This window comes from Cololabis saira, chromosome 4 (assembly GCF_033807715.1).
Source record: "Cololabis saira isolate AMF1-May2022 chromosome 4, fColSai1.1, whole genome shotgun sequence".
In the NCBI taxonomy this organism is placed as follows: domain Eukaryota; kingdom Metazoa; phylum Chordata; class Actinopteri; order Beloniformes; family Belonidae; genus Cololabis; species Cololabis saira.
Window position 1 is genome coordinate 47,775,103 of NC_084590.1, and position 26,397 is coordinate 47,801,499.

At 43.0% G+C, this 26,397-nt stretch overlaps 1 protein-coding gene across 1 annotated transcript; it reads right to left on the minus strand.

The window, feature by feature from the left end:
- Window positions 1–2,057: 2,057 nt before the first annotated feature.
- LOC133442588 (zinc finger protein 239-like) lies at window positions 2,058–26,335 on the minus strand. The gene is made up of 3 exons (XM_061720596.1): window positions 26,314–26,335; window positions 25,797–25,909; window positions 2,058–4,866 (listed from the first exon to the last, which is right to left on the minus strand). Exons 1-3 carry the CDS (start codon window positions 26,333–26,335, stop codon window positions 4,162–4,164), a joined length of 840 nt encoding a protein of 279 aa, XP_061576580.1. The 3' UTR covers window positions 2,058–4,161.
- Window positions 26,336–26,397: the final 62 nt, after the last annotated feature.

A 26,397-nucleotide genomic window follows, 5' to 3' on the forward strand; every position in this document is an offset into this window, starting at 1 on the left:
TTAAACTCATGAACACAAAAGTAAGGATGTAAGTTTAAAACCAAAGACTTTTCTAGCCAGTCTCCAGATCTCAATCCCATAGAAAATCTTTGGAGGGAGTTGAAAGTCCGTGTTTCCCAGCGACAGCCCCAAAACATCACTGGTCACTGGTCTGCATGGAGGAACGGACCAATCACTGCTCTAGAGGAGATCTTCATGGAGGAACGGACCAATCACTGCTCTAGAGGAGATCTGCATGGAGCAACGGACCAATCACTGCTCTAGAGGAGATCTGCATGGAGGAACGGGCCAATCACTGCTCTAGAGGAGATCTGCATGGAGGAACGGACCAAAATACCAACAACAGTGTAGAAAACCTTGTGAAGAATGACAGAAAACGTTTGACCTCTGTCATTGCCAACAAAGGGTATAAGTATTAGTATAGTATAATTATAGTATAATTAGTATTGAGATGAACTTTTGTTATTGACCAAATACTTATTTTCCACTATAATTTGCAAATATATTCTTTAAAAATCAGACAATGTGATTTTCAGTTTTTTTTTTTTTGTCATTGTGTCTCTGTGATGAAAATTACAGGTCTCTTTTATCTTTTTAAGTGGGAGAATTTGCACAACTGGGGCCTCATATACAAAGAGTGCGTGGATTTCAAGATTGGTCCGTGGTTGGAATTCTTGTGTACGCAAAAAAAAAATTCAGATGTTCAAAACTGTGCGTACGCCCAAATCCACGCACGTTTCTTTGAACATCACAATCAACGTGGAGTCGAGTGCACATGCAGTTCTGTGAAGACTTGTGGGTTTATTATGTTCATAAAGTTTTGTGAATGTTAATATTTAGCGTTAGTGCATCATTACACTCTTTTTTTTTCTTGTTTGTAATTTAAGAACCGACACCAGAACTTAAGTTGGTGGGACGAAAAACAGCTCCTTGTTCCGTTTTACTGTCACGCGTATGATATACTAACGGATTAAGCCCAATGTACACGTGTATTGAGTCTCATAGTTTGCATTGTGGATGTTCGTGATCACCTCTGTGTAACAGTGTGAACAACATAAACTCATATTTAAAACATGAAGCATCACGATCGGATTCCTCCACTCAGATTGTTGCAGCCGCAGGAGGAGAGACCGGTCTAACACTTTCTATAGTCCTGCAGCCGACTCCATATAAGACTCTGAAAGTAGCCCAAACATTCAATAAAAACTTTATTCATATATTGCTGATTCACATCAGTTCGTACCAACCAACCTTTCAGTGACATGTTAGTTTTAATTTAAAAGACAACTTTACAGAACCGGTTTTTCGCATGCAAAATGTATTGTAATGTTTTTCTGTCCACAGTTATGGGATGTTTTATGATCCGGCTTTTATCTCGAGTAGTCGTCCCATACGGTCGTCATGGCGACAGATGTCAGACCTGTCAGCAGCTCCAGCTGAAAGCATCATGTTGGTCTGAACCGGAGCAGCTGGTCCAGTTCAGGGCAGAGATCCAGAAGATCCTCTTGGTACCTGAACCAGCTGATGGTCCAGTCTTAGTCCTGGACCAGCAGGTCTACGTGGTCCCTGAAGACTCGCTACTGATCCTGCATCAGCAGGTTCCTCTACAGAACCAAGGATGACATTGTGATTGACAGGTTACATCTTTGTGCTCCTACCTTTATATGTTCATGTGGTTTATTGTGAGATTGTTGCAGTTCCACTCGTGTGTTACTTACCTGGTGTTTTGCCACATGGTAGCTTAGCTGTCCAGTTATCAGAGGGTTATTAATAATTTTATTCAACAATTATTAATAATTAATAAAGTCGACTATTTATCAAATTGAATTATCAAAATGATAATAATCCTCGTAGGGGCACCACCTGGGCCTTAACCAGGAACATTATAACTTTTAACAGCAGAAATCAGTCTCGTAAATTAGGGATTATTCCACCAGAATAACCAGAAGGTTCTATTATTCCTGGTGAATAATGTTGAAGGCTCTTAAAGAGTTCGGCACTGTCTCTGTCAAACAGTCAATGTGACCAAAATTGTATGAAACACAAACAACTCCTCATTAAAAATCAATCAGAATTTATTTACATACGGGTACCAAAGCAGATGTAAATAAATACCCAAAATAAATCCTGATGGCACACTACGATAAACAAAAACCATTAACTAACAAGAAAAACAACAACAATAAAAATGAAATGAAAGTTAAATGCATGGACTCAAACAATAATAAACACGATCCAACAAAACAGGTTCAAACAACGTGGCTGCAGTGTTTAAAGATGGCGGGACTCTGGTATTTTAAAGATGGACGCGTCCTCGCCACGTGCAACTAGACCGGATGGCAAACGCGGCCGTTTCAAACGTGAATGACTGGCAGAAAATGGCGACTACAACATAACGAACACAATGATGATGATGTATGCAGTAATCTCAGTTCTGAACCGCTCTAAGTTTTACTGATCACCAGGGCTCATGAGCTCACGCCTCCTCGGAATCCGGGTCGGGCAGCTGCGGGCTTTGTCGACTGCGGGTCGCGGTCTGCAATCACGTCACCAGCACCTCACTTGTGATTGGATGCGCGACGCTTTTAGGCACCGCCCCCAAAGCATGCTGGTCTTGTAGTTCTGGACAAGGCGGCCATTTTAGGAGGCTGGTCGGGGATGAACCGACTTTTAAAGTTGAAATACACGTTCACAAAATGTTCACAAACATTTATAAGTTCAGAGTTCACTTGATCACTGGACGTAGCACAACACTGGTGATGTGGGGACTGTCATGTCCTTCACGTGTGGTATTGAACTTATTGTTGACGTCATGTTTCCTCATATTCTGGACTTCAATGCATCACCAGTGAGTGTCGTCAACGGACAAAACCTCAGAAATGTGTGTACGCCAGCCTTGATGTGTGCGTGAAGAATCGCAACTTTTCAAAGTTCAAATCACTTTTTGAACATCTGACGTTTTTTTTTTGCTATTCATGGATTTTACTAAATATCCATATGTTAACACTGTTATGATGTTTTTAATAAATATGATATGAAACATTATATATTCCTGTACGATTACGTTTTTTGACAAATCTTCCTCAAACCTGGTTGGCTTGACAAGTACAATCCAAAACATTAATTGTGCCAAGTTTGGTGTTAATGGAGACTTCAGGTAAAAGGGTACTGAAATTTATTAAATTTAAAGAAATTGCCAAAAACAGTGGACTTAACATCAAAATATCAAGAAATGTTAAAAAGGGGCAAATTTAACAAAGCATTCGAGAAATCGATCCTGAAAGTTCAGCTCTCAAGGACAAATGGTTGATTACATATATAATACATACACAGGAGTTAGCCAGTGGGAGGAACATCTTCCTATTTCACATCAGGAATATACAGTGACTGCTGGGTATTTAATTCTTGGAGACTCTACTTATCCTTTGCAGGACTGGCTCTTGAAACCATTCCATGACACTGGACGACTGACAGCAGAACAGTCTGCGTTTAAGCACAAAGTCAACGGAGCACGAGTGGTTGTGGAAGATGAATTCAGCAGGTTGCCTTCTGTGATGTCCGACTGGTGAAATGAATGGTGATGACTTCCTGTCCACTGCATAATCTGTGTGAAAGTCATGGAAAGACATGGAAACATCCTAGGATGTACCTGCAGCAGCAACACTTCAGCCAGTGGTGGCAGTGGCTGGGGGTGGAGAGGAGGAAGGTAGAGATGTTAGAGATGCGCTAATGCAGTATTTGTGGAATAGTTCATACTACAGTTAGATTACATTCTGTATCTCAGTATGGTGTAACAATAAATTTCTGCTTTTTGCAGATATATGGATTTTGTCCATCCATCCATTTCCATCCAGTTGATGTGGGACTGGTTAGCGGGGGCAGCAGTCTGAGCAAAGATGTCCAGACTTCCCTCACCCCACACATTTCCTCCAGCTCTTCTGGAGGGATCCAGAGACGTTCCCAGGTCAGCCAAAAGACATTCCCTCCGGTGTGTCCTGGATCTTCTCCTGGTGGGACATGCCAGGAACACCTTCCCAGGAGGTGTCCAGGGGGCATCATATGATAGTCTTTCAAGTTTTGGTATGACGTCTGATTATTTTGCTTTTTTTTTGCTGTGCTAAGGTGTTTTTTGCGATTCCACACTTCATACTGATCACATCTTTAGAGTTTATCACTCGTGTGAGTACGTTGGTGCTTCTTTAGATGATCTTGTCTGGTAAAAGCTGCATCACACTGTTCACATCTGAACGGTTTATCTCCAGTGTGAATACGTTGGTGAGTCCTTAGATTACCTGATGTGGTAAAAGCTGCTCCACACTGATCACATCTAAACGGTTTATCTCCAGTGTGAATACGTTGGTGAATCTTTAGCTTTCCTGACTCAGTAAAAGCTGCTCCACACTGATCACATCTGAACGGTTTATCTCCAGTGTGAATACGTTGGTGAGTCCTTAAACCAACTGACTGAGTAAAAGCTGCTCCACACTGATCACATCTGAACGGTTTATCTCCAGTGTGAATACGTTGGTGAATCTTTAGACCACCTGATGTGGTAAAAGCTGCTCCACACTGATCACATCTGAATGGTTTATCTCCAGTGTGAACACGTTGGTGAGTGCTTAGCTGTCCTGATGTGGTAAAAGCTGCTCCACACTGATCACATCTGAACGGTTTATCTCCAGTGTGAATACGCTGGTGAGTCCTTAAATCATATGATGTGGTAAAAGCTGCTCCACACTGATCACAAGTGAACGGTTTATCTCCAGTGTGACTCATCTTATGTTTTCTCAGACCTGATGAAGTGGTGAGGACTTTCTTGCAGTGATCACAGCGATAACTTGTGGGTCTCTCTTTGCCTTTATGTTTCTGTAAGGACAGAGAAGAAGAATTAAATCATCTTGTTGGCTGACTCTCAAAAGCTTTTCAGTTTCTATAAAGTGCTGTCTGTCTAAAGTGCTGTCCTTGACAGCCAGAGACCTTCAGATGAAACACCTCAGTACGTCAAATCAAAAGTGTAAATGGTTAAAGCTACTAACACAAAAACCATCAGAATATTTCATTAATAGGGATGGTTATTGATAAGATCATCCAACCTTTTTTCATTCTGCTTAACGATTCGGTTTTTATCGATTCCCTTATCAATTCTCATTTAGGAAAAAAGAAACAACAAAAAGTTGATTAGCATCACCAATATAAAATAAATATTCTCCTATAGAAATGAACAAATACAACATGCATCATTCTCTGGCAATTCCAGGATTCCATAATGTTTCTAACAGAAAAAATAAATAAATAATAATAAATAAATAAATAAAATTGTCCTTTTTAAAAAAAGATATATGAACTGAGCAGTCAAAAATAAAGCCAGTGAGCCAGTGACAAATATAATCAAGGCAGAGTTCTCTTGCTGCACGGTGTAGTGTTGCTGTAGCTTTTGCAGGATGGGTAAAATCTCACCATAGGTCACACTTTTGTCACTGGAGACTGCCAGTGTAAAGGTGTAATGCTTTTGCATGAGCAGCACAAACTCATCTGCTCTTCTTAAGTCCTCATTTTATCAAGAGCGGCATGTATTTGGGTGGCTCTGAGGGGTAACATACACAACGTAAATTCTTATGTACTATTGTGCTTTTCATTTGATCATGATCTAATAATTTACATGCAAACATTTTTAAGTTGTCTGCAATATGAAGTATCTTTCTGAGCACGTTTTGCTTCTCCTTAAGGACCACTTTTTTTTTTTTGCCAGTCCCACACTTTTGCCAGTGTGGGACCTCTTCATCCATACAAATCACCAAGCAAATTCTTGCTTGGTGGAAATTGCCAGTTGGAAATTGCAGTGCAGTTATACAGCTCTCGTATAGATTTATTGTTGACCAGTTTAATGTTTTTTTTTTTTTTTTTTTTAAGTAATATTTGTTCTCTAGACTTGTAAAGTCTAGAACTATTTCTTCAAACTTTTGACCGTCACTGCCAAGCTTAAAAAAAACCACTGAAGGAAGTCATGAGGAACCTTTTGGGGTGAAGTTTGCCAGAAACTTTGGAATTTCAAGATTCCACCAACAGGGCAAGGAAAAAAACACACTGTACGGTCAGTGTTTTTAGATACAACCCCATTACTATCTACTAATATACTATTACTATTACTGGATGATTAATGTTTGTTTAACCCTTTTTGACCTACCATAGAACAAGTCCATCTAAGCATATTTTTACATTTTTGCATAGGATACTGCCATTTTATTGAGTATTTTTATTTCTTATACATCAAAACAACTCTGTGGCAGGGTGGAGGAGCTGCAGCCACTCAGGCTGATGGGACACAGGTGTGGCCCGTCAACCTCTCCACCCTGCCAGCCTTATAAGGGAGAGACAGAGAAGCTGCAGCGTCAGACTGAGGTTGATACTGCTGGTCTGCTGCTGGGAGAAGGTGCTGCTTGTGCACGTGTGGCGGTGATTGCAAATAAAACGTTCTTGCACTGAAATTCTGTGTCTTCTCTATCCTGTCGGTCGGGCCCCGTAGCACTCGCCCTGCTACAAACCCATATAAGCCAATTTTAATAATATGTATGTTGCAATTGAGGAGGAGTTATGGGGAGGGAAAAGGACTCGGCATTATCGAGCTGTCCTACCTAACGTGACAGCCCACTGTCTGTTTGGTTGGTCTTGCTGGCTTCACCACCATCAGAAGAGTTGACTGATGCAGGAGATGGAGCAGGTGGCAGATCAATGCTGAGTAACAGGATTTACATAGCAACTTTGCCCCAAATCATGTTGCACAAATATAACCAGCAGGCTCCTTTGCCACTCCTGCTGTTGTGTTTGTTGAATGCAAATAACTTCTTTATGTGTTTGTTAAGTTGTGACCCGAGTGTCATGTTATACAAAGGTCTGTCATTTTAGTAGGCAGTTGAAGTTGACAGCTCTGCAATATGCTGATTTATGACTTTGTGGATGAGAACCTTGCAGACATCACTGTCTTGTCATTAATGAATCCCTCCCCCGACCCACCACCCTGTGTTAGTTCAGTGTAAAAAGGACAGGTGACAATATAGATTCCAGCATTAAAAGTGGGATATTTACCAATTAAGAAGAATTATAAATGGTAATGGCTTTTTTTTTTTACTTGGTACATTAATAGTAGTAGGTGGCCTTTGAGTAGTGAAATGAATGTCTAATGCCTTATTGAGGATTAATGTAATCATTATTATCTGTAAAGTATGATGGAAATTTACAAATGAAACCTATGTAACCACTTCAGATAAGTCATGTTGATAACACAGGACAGAAGCAGCTGTTCCGTGAGCACAGAAGAGAAACTTATTTGGTAGATTTACTGGGTATAGTCTGCCCCTGCTGAGGCATAGAATGCTCATAATCTGAAAACAAGGATAGTGATAAAATGCAGGGTTACGTGACACCCCAAGGACATTCTGTCTCAGACAGACATGTGTAATCTCCATCCATCCATCCATCCATTCATCGTTTGCCGCTTATCCGTTCCCGGGTCGCGGGGGCAGCAGCCTAAGCTGAGAGGTCCAGACTTCCCTCACCCCAGACACTTCCTCCAGCTCCTCCAAGGGGAGTCCGAGGCGTTCCCAGGCCAGCCGAGAGACATAGTCTATCCAGCGTGTCCTGGGTCTTACCTGGGGTCTTCTCCCGGTGGGACATGCCTGGAACACCTCCCTAGGGAGGAGGGACATGCCTGGAACACCTCCCTAGGGAGGCGTCCAGGAGGCATCCGATACAGATGCCCAAGCTCAAGCACTCTATCCTGCTAAGATGCCTAACAAAAATGGTGACAAGAAACAACTTCGATCGAATCAAGCTTGGTCGGAAAATGGGGGTGAGTCGAGCAGTATGATTGAGGTGGATGCAGCCGTACTTGACTCGATCAACGCTAGACTAAGCAAGTTGGATATGCTTGATGCATTACAGCAAGACATCCGTGACCTGAAAGCCAGCTTAGAGTTTAGTCAAAGCCAGATGGAGGAGTTGAGGAAGGAAAATGCCTTCCTTAAGCGTACAGTGAAAGAGGTACAGCAGTCTACTGCCTCTCTCACCTTGGAGAAGAAGCGCATGAAAGAGTCCGTACTGGATTTACAGTGCAGACAGATGAGAGACAATTTGATATTCTCTGGCATCACCGAGGATAATGCCGAGCCTGAAAAAACTGTGAGACACTTTCTGTCCAGCAAGCTCAAAATGTCTCCTGAAGTAGTTAGGGACATAACCTTCTCTAGGGTTCACAGACTGGGCAGACCGGAAGAAGGAAAATGCAGACCAATAATAGCTCGCTTTGAGCACTACAAGCATAGGGAATTGGTGAAGAGCAATGGCAAGGAGCTGAAGGGGTCCTCTTTTTGGGTAAATGAACATTTCCCCAAGGAGATCAATGACAGGAGAAAGAAACTGTAGGATCATGAAGGAAAACAGGGATCTGGATCACAAAGTGGCCTTGTCAGTCGATAAGCTGTACATAAACTGACAACTGTACAGAGACTCGGAGGTGACCCCCTGGCTCTTTTGAGTCAGTGTTTGTTTTTTGTTTCATTTTTAGTTTATTGCTATGACTACATCCAATACTGATATGCCTGGCTGCATTAAACTGGGCTTGCCCAAGGGCATGGTTCTAGCTCATGTAAATGTATGCAGTCTACGTAATAAGTATCATGATGTAGAGCGTATTATCAGAGATAACTGTATCAACATCATTGCTATTTCTGAGACCCACCTTGATGATTCCTTCTCTGATTCAAGTGTAACTCTTGATGGGTTTTCTATTTTGAGAAAAGATAGAGATAGGTTTGGAGGTGGAGTGGCTCTTTATGTCCAAGATAATTTACCTGCCAAAATACGTAATGATCTGATGAGGGAAGACTTAGAAATTATTTGTGTGCAAGTCCATTTGCCTTATTTAAAACCAATGCTGGTATGTTGTTTCTACAGGCCCCCTAGTGCCGATGCTATGTATATGCAGGGGTTGTGTGAGATGTTTGACAAGATAGCAGATGAAAACAGAGAAATTTACCTATTAGGTGATATGAATGTTTGCTGGCTGGTACAGTCATGTCCCAACAGAAATAAGTTGGTCTCTATATTAAATGCTTGTAATTTGTCTCAAATCGTCCCTTGTCCCACAAGAATAAGTTTGGGTAGTGATGGTGTTATCTCTGGTACATGCATTGACCATATTTATACAAATGCTTCTGAACAATGTTCTAAGGGCATTTCGGTTCCTGTAGGTTTTAGTGACCACAATATAATTGCTGTCACTATATATACAAAAGTGCCAAAACCTAAAGCTAAAATCATTTTGACACGGTCCTACAAGAGATTTAATGAAAATACATTTATTGATGAAATATCGAGGGTAAATTGGAATATGGTGTGCAATGTAGCCGACCCTGAAGCTGCAATGGATTTATTCATGTCTGTATTTATGAATGTTGTAAACAAATATGCTCCTCTAAAAAAAGTTTATGGTCAAAAACAGGTCTGCCCCATGGCTTGATTAAAATCTTAGGTCTCTAATGACTGAAAGAGACATGGTCAAAAAGTTAGGGGGGAGTGGTAGCCTAGTGGTTGCAGAAGTGGACTGGAGTCTGGAGGACCAGGTTCAAGCCCCCAGAATGCAACCCAGGTCAACCACCCTGGGCCCCTGAGCAAGGCCCTCAACCTCAACCTAAATGCAGAGACACCAAATTCCACCAGCCTGGCTGTGTGGTCATTAATTTATAAAAAATAAAAAAATAAAAAAGTTATCAGTGAGTTCAGGATCCATTGATGACAGGCAAAAATACTGTTTGCTACGTAATAAGGCAACAAAACTAAATAAGGTTAAAAAAGGGAGTATTATAAATTAAGGTTATATGATGCAAGATATGATACCAAGCAAATATGGAACGTTCTAAATGAAATCATGGGACGCAAGTCAACTGCAAGTCTGCAAGTCCACCATTAGTGGAATCACATGGACTTGTTCTTACTAAACCAGGTGATATTGCAAATCACTTTAATGATTATTATGTGGATAAAGTATCTAAATTGAGGCAGGCTATGAATATGTCAGACAACTCAGCATCAAATGACTGTATAAAGAATCTTATAATGAAAGATAAAGGTTGTGTCTTTGAATTTCATCAGGTTGATGCCAGTGAGGTTGAGCGGCTTCTCCTCTCACTTCCTGACAGTAAATTAGCAGGCTTAGACAAACTAGATAGCAAACTGCTTAGAATGACTGCTGGTATCATAGCATCTCCTATCTGCTATATTTTTAATAGGTGCCTTGGACTTTACAGCGTGAAGCACGGTTATTTTTACACTATACTTATAAACCACATTTTAAACATGATAATACATTCAAAATATAACATCTACCCATATTCCTCTGCTTATCCCTGGTTGGTTCGCATGGGCAGTAGCGTAAGCAGGAAAGCCAAGACTTTTGACTTCCTAGCCACTTTTGGCGCTTTTCCACTAGTACCTACTCAGCCCGACTCGGCTCGTCACGCATCGTCACGCCTCTACCCGCTTGGTCCTCGTTTGTTTTTCCACAGCCAGGGGAGAAGTGGGCGGGTTGGGGTGAAGCTGCTGTGACGTACTCGACTGCGCAACCGCTTCGTTCATGTCGGCGCTGATCAGAAATCAGCTGGAGCCGCGAGCGGCTGAGAGTAAAACAGCCTGTCTGCGAGCCGCGAGTCGCGCTGACTCCCGCTTCCTGATTCAAACGTCTGACGGCCCCGCCCCCGACCAATCAGTGGCACGGAGGGTGATGACGGCCCCGCCCCCCGACCAATCATTGGCGCGGAGGGTGGTGACGTAAGGAATAGTCCCGGCCCAGCCTGGATAGAATCTCGCCAGAATGGTTACAGAAATAGTATCGGCTTGGAGCGGCTCTACCAGTCTCAGCGCTAGTGCAAAAGCGCAAAACGGGGCCGTGGCAGGTAGAACCGAGGTGAAGCGGGACTAGTGCAAAAGGGCCACATTTGAGACCGGTTACTGAACTATACTTTTTTTTTAATACCAATTTTATGAAATGAATTGTAAAGAGTAAAAATTGTCATAACACATTACCTGGACAGACCTTACCTACATAGAAAACCTACGCTCTGACGATGTGGATGAAGCTTGGACACACAGATACCTGGTTGCCAGGTGTGATAAGTGAAGCTTGGACACACAGATACCTGGTTGCCAGGTGTGATAAGTGAAGCTTGGACACACAGATACCTGGTTGCCAGGTGTGATAAGTGAAGCTTGGACACACAGATACCTGATTGCCAGGTGTGCATAGGCGGCGGGTGACTGAAATATTTGGTGAAGCTATGTATAGGGAGGAATCCGCGAAAATTTTGAGTTTTTTTTTTCACCCAAAACAGTTGCGTAACAATGATTTGAGCATAATTTGACCAATATAATAGCAGGATTACCGGCAGTGCAGTCTCCTCCTCCTCCCGGGTCATCGCTGCTCATATGGCCGGCTGCACCATCAGGTGAGCCGGTGTTAGACACTGGGGGGGTCGCTGACGCAGTGGCTGAAGTCGCTCTCCTCCGACTCACTGTCACATTGGCAGCAGCTTCGGCAATGTTTTGGGTGTGTTTCTCTTTTGGTTTAAAAAATGAACGTATATCCATCTTGGTCTTGACTTGGAGCTTTTTGTTGTGTTTTGAAAGGAGCGCTGCTGACTGTGCATTTGTAATTGGCGGACAAAAATGCGGATGTTTACAAACAACATTTGCAGTTCTGATCATCTGAGCGGTCCGCAGACCAGGGGGGTGTGACTGGCCACTTTTCATTTTTTTTAACCAAAGCCTTGCTGAATTATCACCGCATTGTCACTAGGGAAGCTGAAGCAACAACACACATTCAATATTGCAGCTTTTTATTAAAGGTATTGTGACATAATTTTTAACATGCTTTTAACACTATTAAAAGTCTTGGCCAATATCCCTCAAATGTGTCGAAAAGGGTGTAACAAAAAAAACTTCACTTCAGTACTCCATGCAGGGATTAAAGCAAAAAAAAATCCCAGGACGGAAAGTTTTCAGACCCCCCCCCCCCCGGTTGCGGTTGAAAACGTAAATTTCTAATCCATTCCTGAGAGTTCATCTTTTAATCCAGTGGCAATATCCGTGCTAGTAGATACTTTTTATGTAATAATGACAGGGGGTTCTAAACGAGGCACTGCACTACAGACTCGCTACATAACTTTGAACAAAGCATCTGAAATTAAAATGCAGATATACAAGCTCACAGCGCGTCACATTCGTAATGCAACGTAGGCTTGTAGCTCCGCAGTGTTTACATTGCGGCACACCGACATGCGACGAGGTCTAGCGCTGAGTTATGGTTCTGCTCCCACCAACGCAGAGCACACAGCGCAAGAATACACACAAAAATACACACAAAAAATCTGAATTTTTGCAAAGAATGATGCATTTTGATAACATAATAACACGCATTCATCATCATGGGTAATTCTTCATGCATGAATAAATCTTGAAATGAAGATAATTATATCTTAAACTTCTACAATGGCCAGAATCCCCCTTTCCCACCAAAAAAACTAGGGATGCACCTTAGTAATTAAGGAGTTAAAACTCACTCGCCACTTAGGGGACTCAGTAGCCAGCAGAAACGGCAGTAGGAGCATTTATTACATTTATTAACTGTAGTACCGCTATTATGAGAGGTTATTTCTCACAGTATTAGCCTAAAGGGACTTAAGTCTGATTTATGGTCCCGCGTTACACCAACGCAGACCCGGCGTAGGGTACGCGGCCGTACGCACCGTACGGCGCGCTTCGCCGCGTAACCTACGCAGAGGCCTACGGCGTAGGTTACGCGTCGATTTAACGCTGACCCATAATTCAGGCTTCACAGCGCGACTCCACTGTCCGCCGGCGCGCGCCCGGCTCGTCGCCACGCCGACTCTGCGCTCATATATTTAATACATTTATGAAGCCCATATATTTATAAAGCCCCACCTGGCCGAGCCCTAACACTGAGGCCATGGTAGATTTAGGTTACACACGGACACGCGGCACTGTTGACTTTTTTTCCCTGCCGGCTCTGCTCACTGCCGCAACGTGTTGCCTCCAGTCATTTCAATGAGAAGCACACCGCAAAACACTGCATTGCATATTCAGCGCCGCACAGAAGCTCCCAAATGGAAATGATTTTTGATTTCTGAATGAATGGATAGATACGTTGCTTATTTTTTGCATATTATGTTTTTCATTTCTGGCCTGGTCCGTTGTTTGGGGAATTTTTCTTTTTTTTTTTCCCCCGTTCCGGGGAAATTTTTTGCTGAGACCAAAATCCGCGGAATTCCGCGGATCCGCGGAAGATTCTGATGCCTGTATAATTGCAACACATGGTGCTTTACATGCAGAATAAAATAACAATCAAAAACACGTCGACGCAAACCACATGCGTAGGCACGGCGTCGTTTTGACGCAGAACCATAACTCAGCCTAGGCTGAGTTATTAGGTGTCAGGTTACGTGCATCTAAAACCAGAGGAGAACTTTACTGTGTGTGCACAGCCAACAGCTGATTGACTGCAGTGGGCGCCGTTCGACAAGTCACCGCGGCGCTACAGACACCCCGGTGTTCATATTTTTTGTCGGATTTGCGCTGATCTCATAAAAAATTATCCCAAAAAAATCCCCAGGACGGAAATCCGTACCCAGTACGGAGAACTTTAATCCCTGAGACTCCATGCCTGGCTTTTTTTATGACTGTGTTTTTTGCCTGTGAAAAACGCGTCCTTTTCTCCCTTTCCTGTCAATCATTGCGAGGGAGAGACGTCTCTCTCCCTCCAGCCCGCGGCTCAGCGCTGATGGGCAGGGAGCTGGGTGGAGGGGGCGGTGATTTAGCGGCCCTTTACGTAACGGTCCGCCACCAAACCAGATGTGCCGTTTTGGCATAATTATGACACACAATACACTGAATGTTAAAAGTTCAGGGTTTTTTTGGGTGTAATTGATGTCAAGATACCCAACAAAACACAAAAAATCAAGAAAAATTTGTTTTTCATGTCACAATACCTTTAAAGCAGCACAACGTAACTTTCAGCTTTTCTGAGTTTGGCGGCATCTTTTGGACAAAAGCGGTAGTGCTTTACCAGAAAGAACACTACGTTTCCCATGAGCACCAGCGCGTACTGCCAGAAAACTCCTGTCCCGTCGCGTGCATTTGTTTTGAGAGAAGACGGGACGCTTTTCTGTTTCACCAAGTGAAAAGACGGAACGCAAAAAAAAAGATGTTAAACTGCTGGAAAGGAACTGGAATTTACCGGGATACCTTAAACAAGGAAGCCAGGGAGCAGTATATGGAGAAAATAATGATTATTAACGGTCTGGATCCATATGAAATCCCTACTAAAGAATGGAGCTCCTCGTCGGAGCGCCACTCTTTAGAAGGATTTACTGCCGCAGTTCTGCACAACCCACGTCTTAGGCTACCTTGTTTAGGAGTGTTTGGCAGCTGCTTTGGTAAATGTTTGACTCGCCGTGTGTTTCAATAAATTAGTATAATAGTACAACATACAGTACATGTTTTGTATTACTCTTACTTTTCAATTCTTTTTTTTTGACTGCTTTGAAGAGGCTCCGACGCGTGAGCAATATTTTTTTTTCCTCGTGAGATTATTTTTTTCCTCTGCAGCTACAAATCAAATAGTTAATATTTTCTCCTCAACAAAATTAATCGCACCGCAGAGAACTGGCCAACAACTGCGTTTAGCTGGAGAAATGGGGAATAAAACCCGTTTGAATGATCCGACCCCGGTCTGTGAGTGTTTGTTTGTGGTTTAATAAACCCGTGTTTTGATCCGACGCCCGTCTGCGTGCGTGTTTGTTTGTTTGTTTACTGAGGAACGTTATGTTTGGTCGGACTCGTTACAGCCGCGATCCAACCGAACCAACGACTCTTTTAATTTGTTATCTCAGATAATTGGCCAGCCTCCGTGGTTCTGCCTCCGAGCAGGAAAGCGGTGAAAAGTTAAACCATTAGCGATCTTTTCCCCACGTCTGTTGTGTGGAGCTGCTGCAGCCACAACGCAGCAACGGGTTACCAGCTTATGCGGAGCTCTGCGCTCCAAGCCCCGCCCATTTTCGTCTCGACTACGAATCGGGAAGGAGGGGGAAGTGACGTATGCCGTAAAGCAGTCAAAGCCGTAAAAATTTGTAGTTTTTTAGTGTGGCAGGGTTCCTACCATGCTCCTCAAAGTTACATAGTGCCAGTGAAGGTGATACTGACCCCCCCAGACCATGACAGAGGTGTCATTAAACCTGTTGGAAGTTGATGTACCATCACAATGACTCTGGAAATATGATATTAAGGTGGAAAAGTTACGTAGTGTCGCTTTAATGTTGCGCACATATTATATAATTTTTGCAAAATACCTGGCATTGTATTTGGGGAGGCTTAGCCTTCCCTAGCCTTCATTACCCGCCGCCCATGCAGGTGTGATAAGTGAAGCTTGGACACACAGATACCTGGTTGCCAGGTGTGATAGGTGAAGCTTGGACACACAGATACCTGGTTGCCAGGTGTGATAAGTGAAGCTTGGACACACAGATACCTGGTTGCCAGGTGTGATAAGTGAAGCTTGGACACACAGATACCTGGTTGCCAGGTGTGATAAGTGAAGCTTGGACACACAGATACCTGGTTGCCAGGTGTGATAAGTGAAGCTTGGACACACAGATACCTGGTTGCCAGGTGTGATAAGTGAAGCTTGGACACACAGATACCTGGTTGCCAGGTGTGATAAGTGAAGCTTGGACACACAGATACCTGGTTGCCAGGTGTGATAAGTGAAGCTTGGACACACAGATACCTGGTTGCCAGGTGTGATAAGTGAAGCTTGGACACACAGATACCTGGTTGCCAGGTGTGATAAGTTTCCCTCACAGTCACCACCAGGTTACTGAACTGACAGAGCAGAGTTCTGTCCCGCCGTATCTCTCCCTCAACCAACCAGGCGTCCCAATACTTGACCACAATTTAACAAAAGTAACATCTGTTTGTCATCAAGAGCTTTTGATTTAGCTAGAAAGCAATACACAAACTTTACACAACAATATAATATTCAGTTAACATTACATTGTTCACATTTCAAGTCAACGTGGTGCCCCTCTTCAGTTGCAGCAACGTTAACCTAAGTACACAGACATTGATGTGTTCTGCTCTGATTCCTTTCTCATTGGCTCCTAACAGTTCACTTTTAGTGGCTGGAAAATTCAGAGGGGGAGGGATCTTAAGTTTGAACGAAAACAGCGTATTTTACGCACGTCATAGTTGTACAAAACAGTTTTTTTTACACGCGTTCATGAACGCTGCTTTTTAAGCCACTTGTAGAAAACTGCGCTTTTTACAGCGTTTTTTGTGCTCAAAACGGCGCTTTTTACACCCATTTGTTCAAAGACAGATACGTAGACGCCCCATCGAGCGCTGAGCCGTACGTCAACGACGGCGCCATATTGGATGTGGCAAGACTGCGCTGTAAACTAATACAAGTAAATGGGCTTATTTTCATAAAGCGCCTTTCTACAAAGAAATTTACGTTTTACGTCTCATTTATTCATTCACACACGCACTAATATACTTGGGAAACAGTTAGACACCAAATATAATATATTTAATTTTCTCAATGGCAAAAATAAGAACTTTATTGATCCCACATGAGTAATTCATGTTATATCAGCTATAGAGAACAAGGTAGTGCCGAAAAACAATATATATATATATATATATATATATATATATATATATATATATATATACACATACATACATACATATATATATATATATATATATATATATATATATATTTATTAGGGGTGTAACGGTATTTGTATTCGCCCCGTCCCGTCACGGTACGGGGGTCACGGTTCGGTACACGCAGTCATACGGCGAATATGTCTGACTGAGTTAAAAAAAAAAATAAAAATTTTAAAAAAATCAATCATCGTTTTTTTTCCCTTATAAATATCAAAAGTCACGTTCCATTACAGACCTAAATGTGTGCTAGTCTGTGCATATCAATAAATATATGTGCAATTCATATATCATCATAAATTATAGGCTATAATAACGATAAAATGTTCTAATTCTTAATTTACAACTGTCCTGAACGCATCAGGTGAGCCGACGCGGATTGGGTGTAAAGCCTGATTTATGGTTCTGCGTTAAATCGACGCAGGCATACGCCGTAGGGTACGGCGCAGTCTACGGCGAGGTTATGCGGCGACGCGCAACCTTCGCCGTAGGCGCTGCGTTGGTGTAACGCGGTACCATAAATCAGCCTTAACAGTCACAGCAAATTTGCGGTGAAGGAGATTAGCGCTAAAGTTTAAAAGAGGACTAAATTTGTACAAAGTTTTGAATGTTACCCCGTTTTCCATGTTACCTGGATTATTTTGGGTTATGGAAGAGTCAACTACCGTTGGTGAGTGAGTGTAACCTTCATAAATAATTTATTTATCAGAATGTGTCTTGACCACCTGCCTATTTTAATGAGCTTGTGTTGTTGTCAACGAGACCGCCGAGTCTATTCTCTGTTATAGAGCTCAGAAATGATGTTATAGACCGCTGTGTCTATATCTATCTAAATAGATGGTGTAATTTTAGACCAGTTATGTTTTTTTTGTATTTAAGCTGAATCAAAGATGGAACTGAGTCAGTCCGTGACTATCAGCTGTCAGGCCTGTGTGTGTGTGTGCGTGTGTGCGCGTGTGTGTGTGTGTGTGTGTGTGTGTGTGTGTGTGTGTGTGTGTGTGTGTGTGTGTGTGTTTCTGCAGCACAGGCCTATAGGCTTGGCTCAATAAAAGTGAGAATAAATGTTGTTTGATGGGTAGGATGATGTTGTTGAACGTTAAAATGACTATCATAAGGCCCATGGAGAATGCTCCGCCCCCAGACGGCTCTGCCCATATGCAGCAGTAGAGGAGCCCGGGTTCAAGTATTTATTAAAAGTGCTCGAGCTCGTTACAATGTCCCATCCCGCGCTCACATAAACCAGTCCGTGGTAAAATTAAAAACACTAATGCACAAGTTAAATGTTTTATTCTATTTATTTTACATTTTAATAAGAGACGCTTTTTAGTTTTGTAGCCAATTGAACAAACTTTAACTTTCAAATGCTATGATCAAAATAAAAGAAAAAACTCGTCTTATACATTTGGGACTTTTTGTATTTTTTTCCCTGTTGTACCGATCCGTACCGAACCCGTACCGAACCGTGACCCCTGTACCGAGGTACGTACCGAACCGTGACTTGTGTGTACCGTGACACCCCTAATATATATATATATATATATATATATATATATATATACCGTATTTTCGCGACCATATGGCGCACTGTGTGGAAAGGCGCACCCTCAGTTTTGTGTGTCATTTTTGGTTTTAAAACACACATACGGCGCACCGACCCAAAAGGCGCCGTCTAAGGAGACGGAGCTGCACACACACGCGCTGCAAAACACACACGCGCTAAAAATACAGCGGAAGCAAAACTTAGTTTGATATTTTATTTCACTTTTCACATCAATCAAACCCTTCAAAGGTTCATATTCTGTTTCTGCATTAAAGAATTTAAAAAAAACACCGGGTTGCTGCACATAAACCTGTCTCAGCCACTGATCATCTCCTCATCCATCCAGCCCTTTTCATTTCACTCTGGCTGGAAAAGTCTCTTTAGGGAACGCTTTTCTTTTAAAAATCACCATAGCCGGCAGTTTCTGTCCATCAGCGTGGCAGGCAAGCACAAGACTAAATAAACATACCCCGTTGTGCTGCGGATCCCGACCGCGGCGGTCCCGGGTCCCGCTCCCCGTCTGCTCCCTCGCGCTGGACCGGGTCCCGGGTCCCGGTCCGCCCCCCCCGCGCTGGTCCTGCGGCGGTCCCGGGTCCCGCGTCCCGGGACCCTCGCTCTGGACCCGCTCACACACGCGCTGTCGGGGAGCCGGTACCGGGTTGTATGCGACAGGAGCTCCGCTAATTCAGCTGCGCCAGTCCGAATTTCCAGACCTGTCTCAGCTTCTTGATCATCATCCCTTCATCCAGCCCCCCCTTTTCATTGGCCCTTATAATGACTCCGGCTGGAAACGTCTTATGCAAAGTTTTTCTTTTAAAAATCCCCATACAGTTTCTGTCCATCAGCTGCGCCAGGCAAGCGCCACATAAACCAGTAAGTGTGTGTGTCGCGCCGCGAACACACCCGCGCATGTCGGGATCCGGTACCGGGTTTGTAACCGACAGATTTGGCTGCAAATTTCGGAGGGTGAAGCTGATCCAACCTAAGACAGACCCCAGAAATCTCTGCTCCCAAAGCGGCCGGGAACCAGGTCGATCGGACCGCTTTGGGAACCAGGAAGTCGGCTGCAGCAGCGCCCATCACCGCGGCTTTAACCGGGGAAAGTCACCGGTTCCGACCGGCCGGGACCGGAGGAGCCCACATGGACTTGTAGTAGGGGCTCCCGGGGAAAGAGCACCGGCATTTCAGCCGGATCTGCCCCGGGGAACCGGCGATCGGACCCCGCAAACCCACGGCAGGTGCATCCTCGGTTCTGACATGCAAAACACACGCGCGCTGCAGAACACACACACACAAGTGTGCTTATTTAAATAGAGCGGAGCAAAACTTAGTTTGATTGTATTTTATTTCACTTTACACATCAAGCAAATCCTTAAAAGTTTTCATCATCTGTTTCGCATTAAACAGCTCAGTGGATGGTCTCATTCACGTCGCAACTCACGGGGGCTTCACACGCCCCCTTCTCCCTTTACCGTTCTCATGGTGGCCGGCCTTACATTACCGTAATTCAGGTAATAGACACGGCGCACCGTTTCAAAAGGCGCCCGGGACATGTAAAAAAAAAAAAAAAAAAAAAAAATGTGCGCCTTATGGTCGCGAAAATACGGTATATATATATATATATATATCCCCTCATAAAAATAAGAAAAATAGAGAAACATATTTTCTCATCAACAAAGTATATTTTACATAAACTAACTACATAAACTAACTAATAAAATTTTTCTAGTAACAAAATAACATATTTGAATCATTTTTAAGATTTTTTCAGTTATTTTATTGTCTGAAAAATGATTCAAATGTTATTTTATTGTCTGAAAAATGGTTCAAATATGTTATTTTGTCATTTGAAAATTTGTTTTGTTGATGAGAAAATATGTTTCACTATTTTTATTATTTTTTTGAGGGGGGATATATATAGTTTTTCGGCACTACCTTGTTCTCTATAGCTGATACAACATGAATTACTCCTATGTGGGATCAATAAAGTTCTTATTTTTGCTATCTAAGAAAATTAAATATATTATATTTGGTGCCTAACTGTTTCCCAAGTATATTATTGCGTCTGTGAATGAATAAATGAGACATAAAACGTACATTTCTTTGTAGATAGGCGCTTTATGAAAATAAGTCCATTTACTTGTATTAGTTTACAGCTCAGTCTTGCCACATCCAATATGGCGGCGACGTTGACGTATTGCAGCAGCTCCATGGGGCGTCTACGTTTATATGTCTATGCTTTTGTTCGGCAGTGCATTCATTCAAGCCCGGTTTTTGGCCCTTGTGGCTTGCCATACTTTCAGCGGCGTTCATGGACAGCAGAAAACGCTGGTTTTTACGCCACTCGTTTAAAACGCGGCTTTTACGGCGGGTTTTCTGCTCATAATGGCGTCTCCACCGACTTTAACCCGCCGGCGGCGTCTCCCTCCCGGGATAGGAGCTCCAACAAACCCCGCTGCTCTGGAGATGTTGCTGCTACTCGGTTGTAGAACCAACCAGATGTTTCCAGAACTGCAGACACTCACGAGTTGGTGGAGACTTTAGATTATGGGCCTGATTTACTAAGATCCTAAATAAAGAGTACTAAATTGCGTGTGCACTGAAAAAGTTTGCGCGTGCTGTTGTTGCGTGGTTTGCGGGTGATCAACTAAGATTGCGTGCGCAATTGATAACAGGTGCAAACTGCAGTATTTAAATGAGGTGTTGCGTGTCTTAAGGTTTGCGAGCGCAAACTCTGCGCCATGGAGAGTCTGGATGGAATGCACAGTCACAAGTCACAAGCGCAAAATGAAATTTAACGAGTTGGAGTTAGAGATATTAGTGGAAGAGGCAAATAAACACATTCATGAACTACAAAGAAATTTAAACATTACCAAAAGAAACGCAATATCGGAGAAAACCTGCAAGAATAAATGCAGTTGGTAACACAAAAAACGGAAAAACGTCTGGTTTTTCATATTTCAATTTTAGGCACAGATCAAAAATACGAAATAGAAAAACGGGCCACAGGACTGAATTTGATTTTAATATTGAATTGGTCGGGTTTGCGTGACCCGGCGTTGCTCTGCATGATCTGAGGAGAAAAAGACAATCAGACGCAGAGCTGGAGAGCGCTTTGATTCATCTATTTATGAGTTAAGTTTTTATTCAGATGTCCACAGTATATTGCAAATATTATATATTATATAGCAAACACTGACAGTAAATGTGTGACAGACGGGACCATCATATGGCCGTCGATTTAACGCGGAACCATAATTCAGGCGAAGCTGCAGTCTGTCTGCGCTGATCCTGACACAGCGGGTCAGAGCGGATTTGGTCATGATGTTTAACCTGTGTTTTGTGATTAATAAGCACGGGTTTTAATTAAATGTAATTTACGAAGGATGATTTCACGTTCAATAAGATAAGTAATCAATAAAATACAAAGTTTGGCACAAAGGCTTGGCCTGCTTGTGGGCGAGTGGAGGGGGGCACAATAAGAGAAGGTGGCAAGATATAAGGCGAAGAACTAAAGAAAAAGTGGCCTTTAATAAAACGTGTGCAACCATTTTTAAAATAGCATGCAGCAGAATAAAGACTCTCTCTCTGCGTATTCTTTGATTTTGGATGTCGCCTCCTTGCCACAATAACAGCAGCAGCAGATTAGGACCTTCCTTTCAAACGTATTAAATACAGACGCAATCACAATACGCGCAATTACTTTCAGGCTTGGTAAATCTCATTGCGTGTGGTAAATGGAACAATTTGCATCTTCCCCTCCCAGTATTTAGGATTTCTGCCGGGTACGCCCCATATTGATTATTCATCAGGGCAAAAGTACTAACTGAATAGCGTGTGCAATTTTGCGCATTTCAGAGACGCAGTCGTCTTTGCACGCTGTTAGTAGATCAGCTCGCACATTGGTTTGCGGGTGATGTCAAGTTTGCACAGGTTTTTACGCATGCAAACCTTTAGTAAAGCGGGCCCTGAGTCCCTTGTTCTTATTCAGCACAAACAGCAGAACTACCCAGGATCGGAGCTCCAACAAACCCCTCTGGAGATGTTGCTGCTACTCGGTTGTAGAACCAACCACATGTTTCCAGAACTGAAGACTCACCAGTTGGTGGGACTTTAGATTTAGATTTAGTGTTTTCACTTTAGATTGTGTGTGTTTTGCTATTTAGTCATGCTGTCTTTGTATGTTTGTATAGATATACGTATTATATTTATATCATAGTTATATTATATTTATGATAGAGCTTACATTTGATTTGGTATTAAACAGGTTATTTTTGTAAAAATTATATACATTTATTTATACAAATTAGTGTAGAGTATAAAGCGTAAATACAGGCATATAATTTATGTTTAGTTGTGGAAAGGAGGTGGGATTAAATAAGTTTATACTTCCTCCCACTCCTTTTCCAACATGTAACTGAAATATGTGTTTTTTTTTCTTTATGTGGCGGAATGTCCACCTGTATTTGTTTCTCTTATCTTTTTTCTTGTTTTTTTTTATATATACATGCACACCCGTCGCTATGGGCGGGCCATAGGGGGCCCGGTCCAAGCAAGAGAAGACGCACAGTTAACAAGAACCTCCGTGAATTTGCAGTTGAAGAAACCATTGGGCAAGCACAGAGTGACATAGACGAAAAGACCGAGTTCAAGAGGCTATTTTACAGTGTCATCGATGCTGTGCAAGGAGAGATGGATGCGCGTTTTGGAGAGCGCAGCTGCTGCGCTCTCCAAAACGCGCATCCATCTCTCCTGCGCCGCAGCAGCGAGCTTATGCGCACTGGCTGCTCTGGGTCCAGAGGCCGAGGATAATTTCCTGGACCCATCAAAGGTAACCCCTCAGCCCCCGGGTCTGGCAGTCAGAAGGCGCGCCGATTTTTTCCAGTGGCCAGCCGCGGTACTGCAACAAAAAATCCCATGCGGCCCAAAAAGCTTTTTTCCCATAGACCGCAATAGTAAAAGAGAAGCCTCTAAAACTGTTCACAGGAACCTCCAGCTGTAATCCCCGGCAATTACTAATCTTTGTATTCTATATTTTTAAGTCATGGACTTTATATCCGTCAAAAATGTTTTATAACGGCCAGAAAAGTCAAAGAAAAGTCTCTTTCTGGGCGTGACGTCACGGCTGACGTCACAGCCGTGTCCGTGCATTCCACGGATGTTTATATTAATATATATTATGTAATTATATTATATTAAAGGAGCTTGAGGCTGTTTTTTTTATTTGCAAAATGTAATGCAAGTCGGTCCCGATTTTCCCGCGCTGTCCTGCGGATGTGACGTCACATGACGCTGCATGCACGTTCTCCCCGTTCTCCCGTGCCGGCTTCACTGTTGGCTGCAGTACCCCCAACGGCCGTCGTGGAAGGGTGGCGATAGAGAGTCTCATTTCTTAAAAGCAGCCGCAAGCTCCTTTAATACATTAATAATATATGTAATGCTATACATGTAATAATATACATTAATTTATACATTATATTAATACATATTATATTAATATTTGCGTCATTGCCCCGGGGCATGATGGGAGGCCCCAGAGCATCATGGGAGGTGACTCAACTGCGCATGCTCCATGGGCCGCATAACGCGGAAGTAAACCCGGAAGTCAGAGATTTTTTCGGCTTATGCGCTGGCTGAGCAGAACGCATTGAAATGAATGGGCGGCCATTTTTAGTGTCCCATCCAGTTTTATAATACATCCATGTAACCCCTCTACTGGAATTAGCTGGAGCTGATGTGGTTGAATCTGAATATCCTGTGGCCCGTGAGTTCTTGGCGAAGAAAATGACCAACACCCCGGTCCCCCCCGTAGATGGAAAATGGACTGTCGTGCCAAAAAGTGATTTCCTGCCAGAATCTGATTTCTCCCCTGAAAATGGGTCTTTTTACCTGCCAAAAATGGATTGAAGGCCAAATACAGTTAATGAAAGGTTGTTTCTACCTAAATATGATTTGATCTCATCTTTGAGCTTCATAATATAAATACTAGAGCTCACAGGATTGCTTTTAACTCTTTTAAAGGAGCATTACAACACAAAATAGGCATTTTCACCTGCCAAAAATTGATTGGAGGCCAAATACAGTTAATGAAAAGTTGTTTCTGCCTAAATATGACTAGATCTCATTCTTGAGCTTCATAATCTGACGTTTTAGCGCTATCGTTCAGCGGGCTGCTGTGCGCGCTCCCGCGGCCAGAAATCAGAAGAAATCAGATTCTGGCAGGCAATCACTTTTTGGCACAACACCGCCTCCCGCTGTACTGACACAGGATGGACAAATAAGAGGACAGCGCTGCCTCCACTAAAGTAGGATCAAAGTGCGTGTGCCTTTGTGTATACGTGTGCGCGCGTGTGCGTAATGGAAATGCATATCCCTCTGTTGACTGTTTTAAAATGCACCCGCCGTGATGCTTCTTCAGTTTGAGAGACGATTCTGGCGTTACATCTATGTTGCATAGTCAAGTGTTTTGTGGATATTCTTCAATGTTTTGTGGATACTGCTTTGATGTTATGCTTAAATTTGCAAGGAATTATGCTATATAGGGTATATAGCTGGTCATATTTACTGTTGGTTATGTTCAACGTGATGGTTACGTGTATCAGTGCTGCGCGAATATATGGCTGAAGTAATCAAATCAAATAAAATCAAACTTTATTTGTAAAGCACCTTTCATACAAAAAATGTAACACAAAGTGCTTTTCATAAAACATAAACATAAAATGTATTAATGCCCTGATTAAAGAGATGGGTCTTGAGCCTCTTTTTAAAAACATCAACAGTCTCTGCGGCCCTGAGGTTCTCCTGAGGTTCTCCTGAGCTTCTCCGGGAGGCTGTTCCACAATCGGGGACCATAAAAACTGAATGCCGCCTCCCCGTGTGTCCTGGTTCTAACTCTTGGTATGGTTAAAAGGCCGGAGGACCTCAGGGTCCGCGAGGGTCGATAGGGTAAAAGTAGTGCAGAGAAATAAGAAGGCCCAAGACCATTAACACACTTAAAAACTAGTAAAATAACCTTAAAATCAACCCTGAAGCGCACGGGGAGCCAATGCAGCGATTTTAAAACAGTGGTGCCCCCCCATGCAGTTGATATGCCCCCCTTAAGATTGAGGTCTGGCGACGGGTCTGTATACATGTTCGAAATAAATGAAAACGAACGAACGAAGATTATGTGTTTTAACTTTAGATTATGTGTTTCAACATCACAATAAAACACTAAAGGCTGATCTATGGTTCTGCGTTAAAGCCTACGGCGTAGGGTACGCGGCGACGCACACCGTAGGTTGTGCGTCGCCGCGTACCCTACGCCGTAGGCTCTGCGTTGGTGTGACGCGGAACCATAAATCAGCCTTAACTGCTGGTCCGTGTTTCCTCCACATTCACACATTCAGACAGAAACACGTTTAAAACACGTTTCTGACCTGCAGAACCTGCAGAATCTGCAGAACCTGGACCTGAAACTGACCTGCAGACCAGAGGAAGATCCCGCTCTGGTCCTGATGCTGGACTCCTGGTCCCGGTCCATCTCCGAGTCCTGGTTCTGGTCCTGCAGATCTTCAATCGTCTGCAAAACCTCCACTGTGAGGACGGAACCGGAACCACGTGACCTCTTTTTAAAAAAAAAAAAAAACTTTATTATCCAAACAGCAACCAGGTTTAAATAGTTGGAACAGAAATACAATGATGGAGTAAATGATAGACCCCTTTCCAGCCTACGTCATCACAGGATGCGCGCGCATTGTTGCGGCGGAAGTGCTGAAGAAGTTGTATGAGTTTGACTGGAGCGAGGGAAGATTTGTTTCTTAAGTTGCGTTTTTGGAGTTGCAGTAACGTTGTAGAAGAACAACATGCCCACCAGCTGTTGTGTGTACGGGTGTACAAATCGAAATCCCGAGGAACATAATTTTTTTGCAATTCCCAGAGGAAACAGGCCATTTAAAAGCACCGTAGGAGCCTGTGGCTGCAAGCATCAAAGAACCGACTGGACCGAGGATCATCAAGCATGCCCGCGTTTGCAGTGCTCATTTCATATCTGGTGAGTTATCATGGCTATCTGGTTTAGCTTT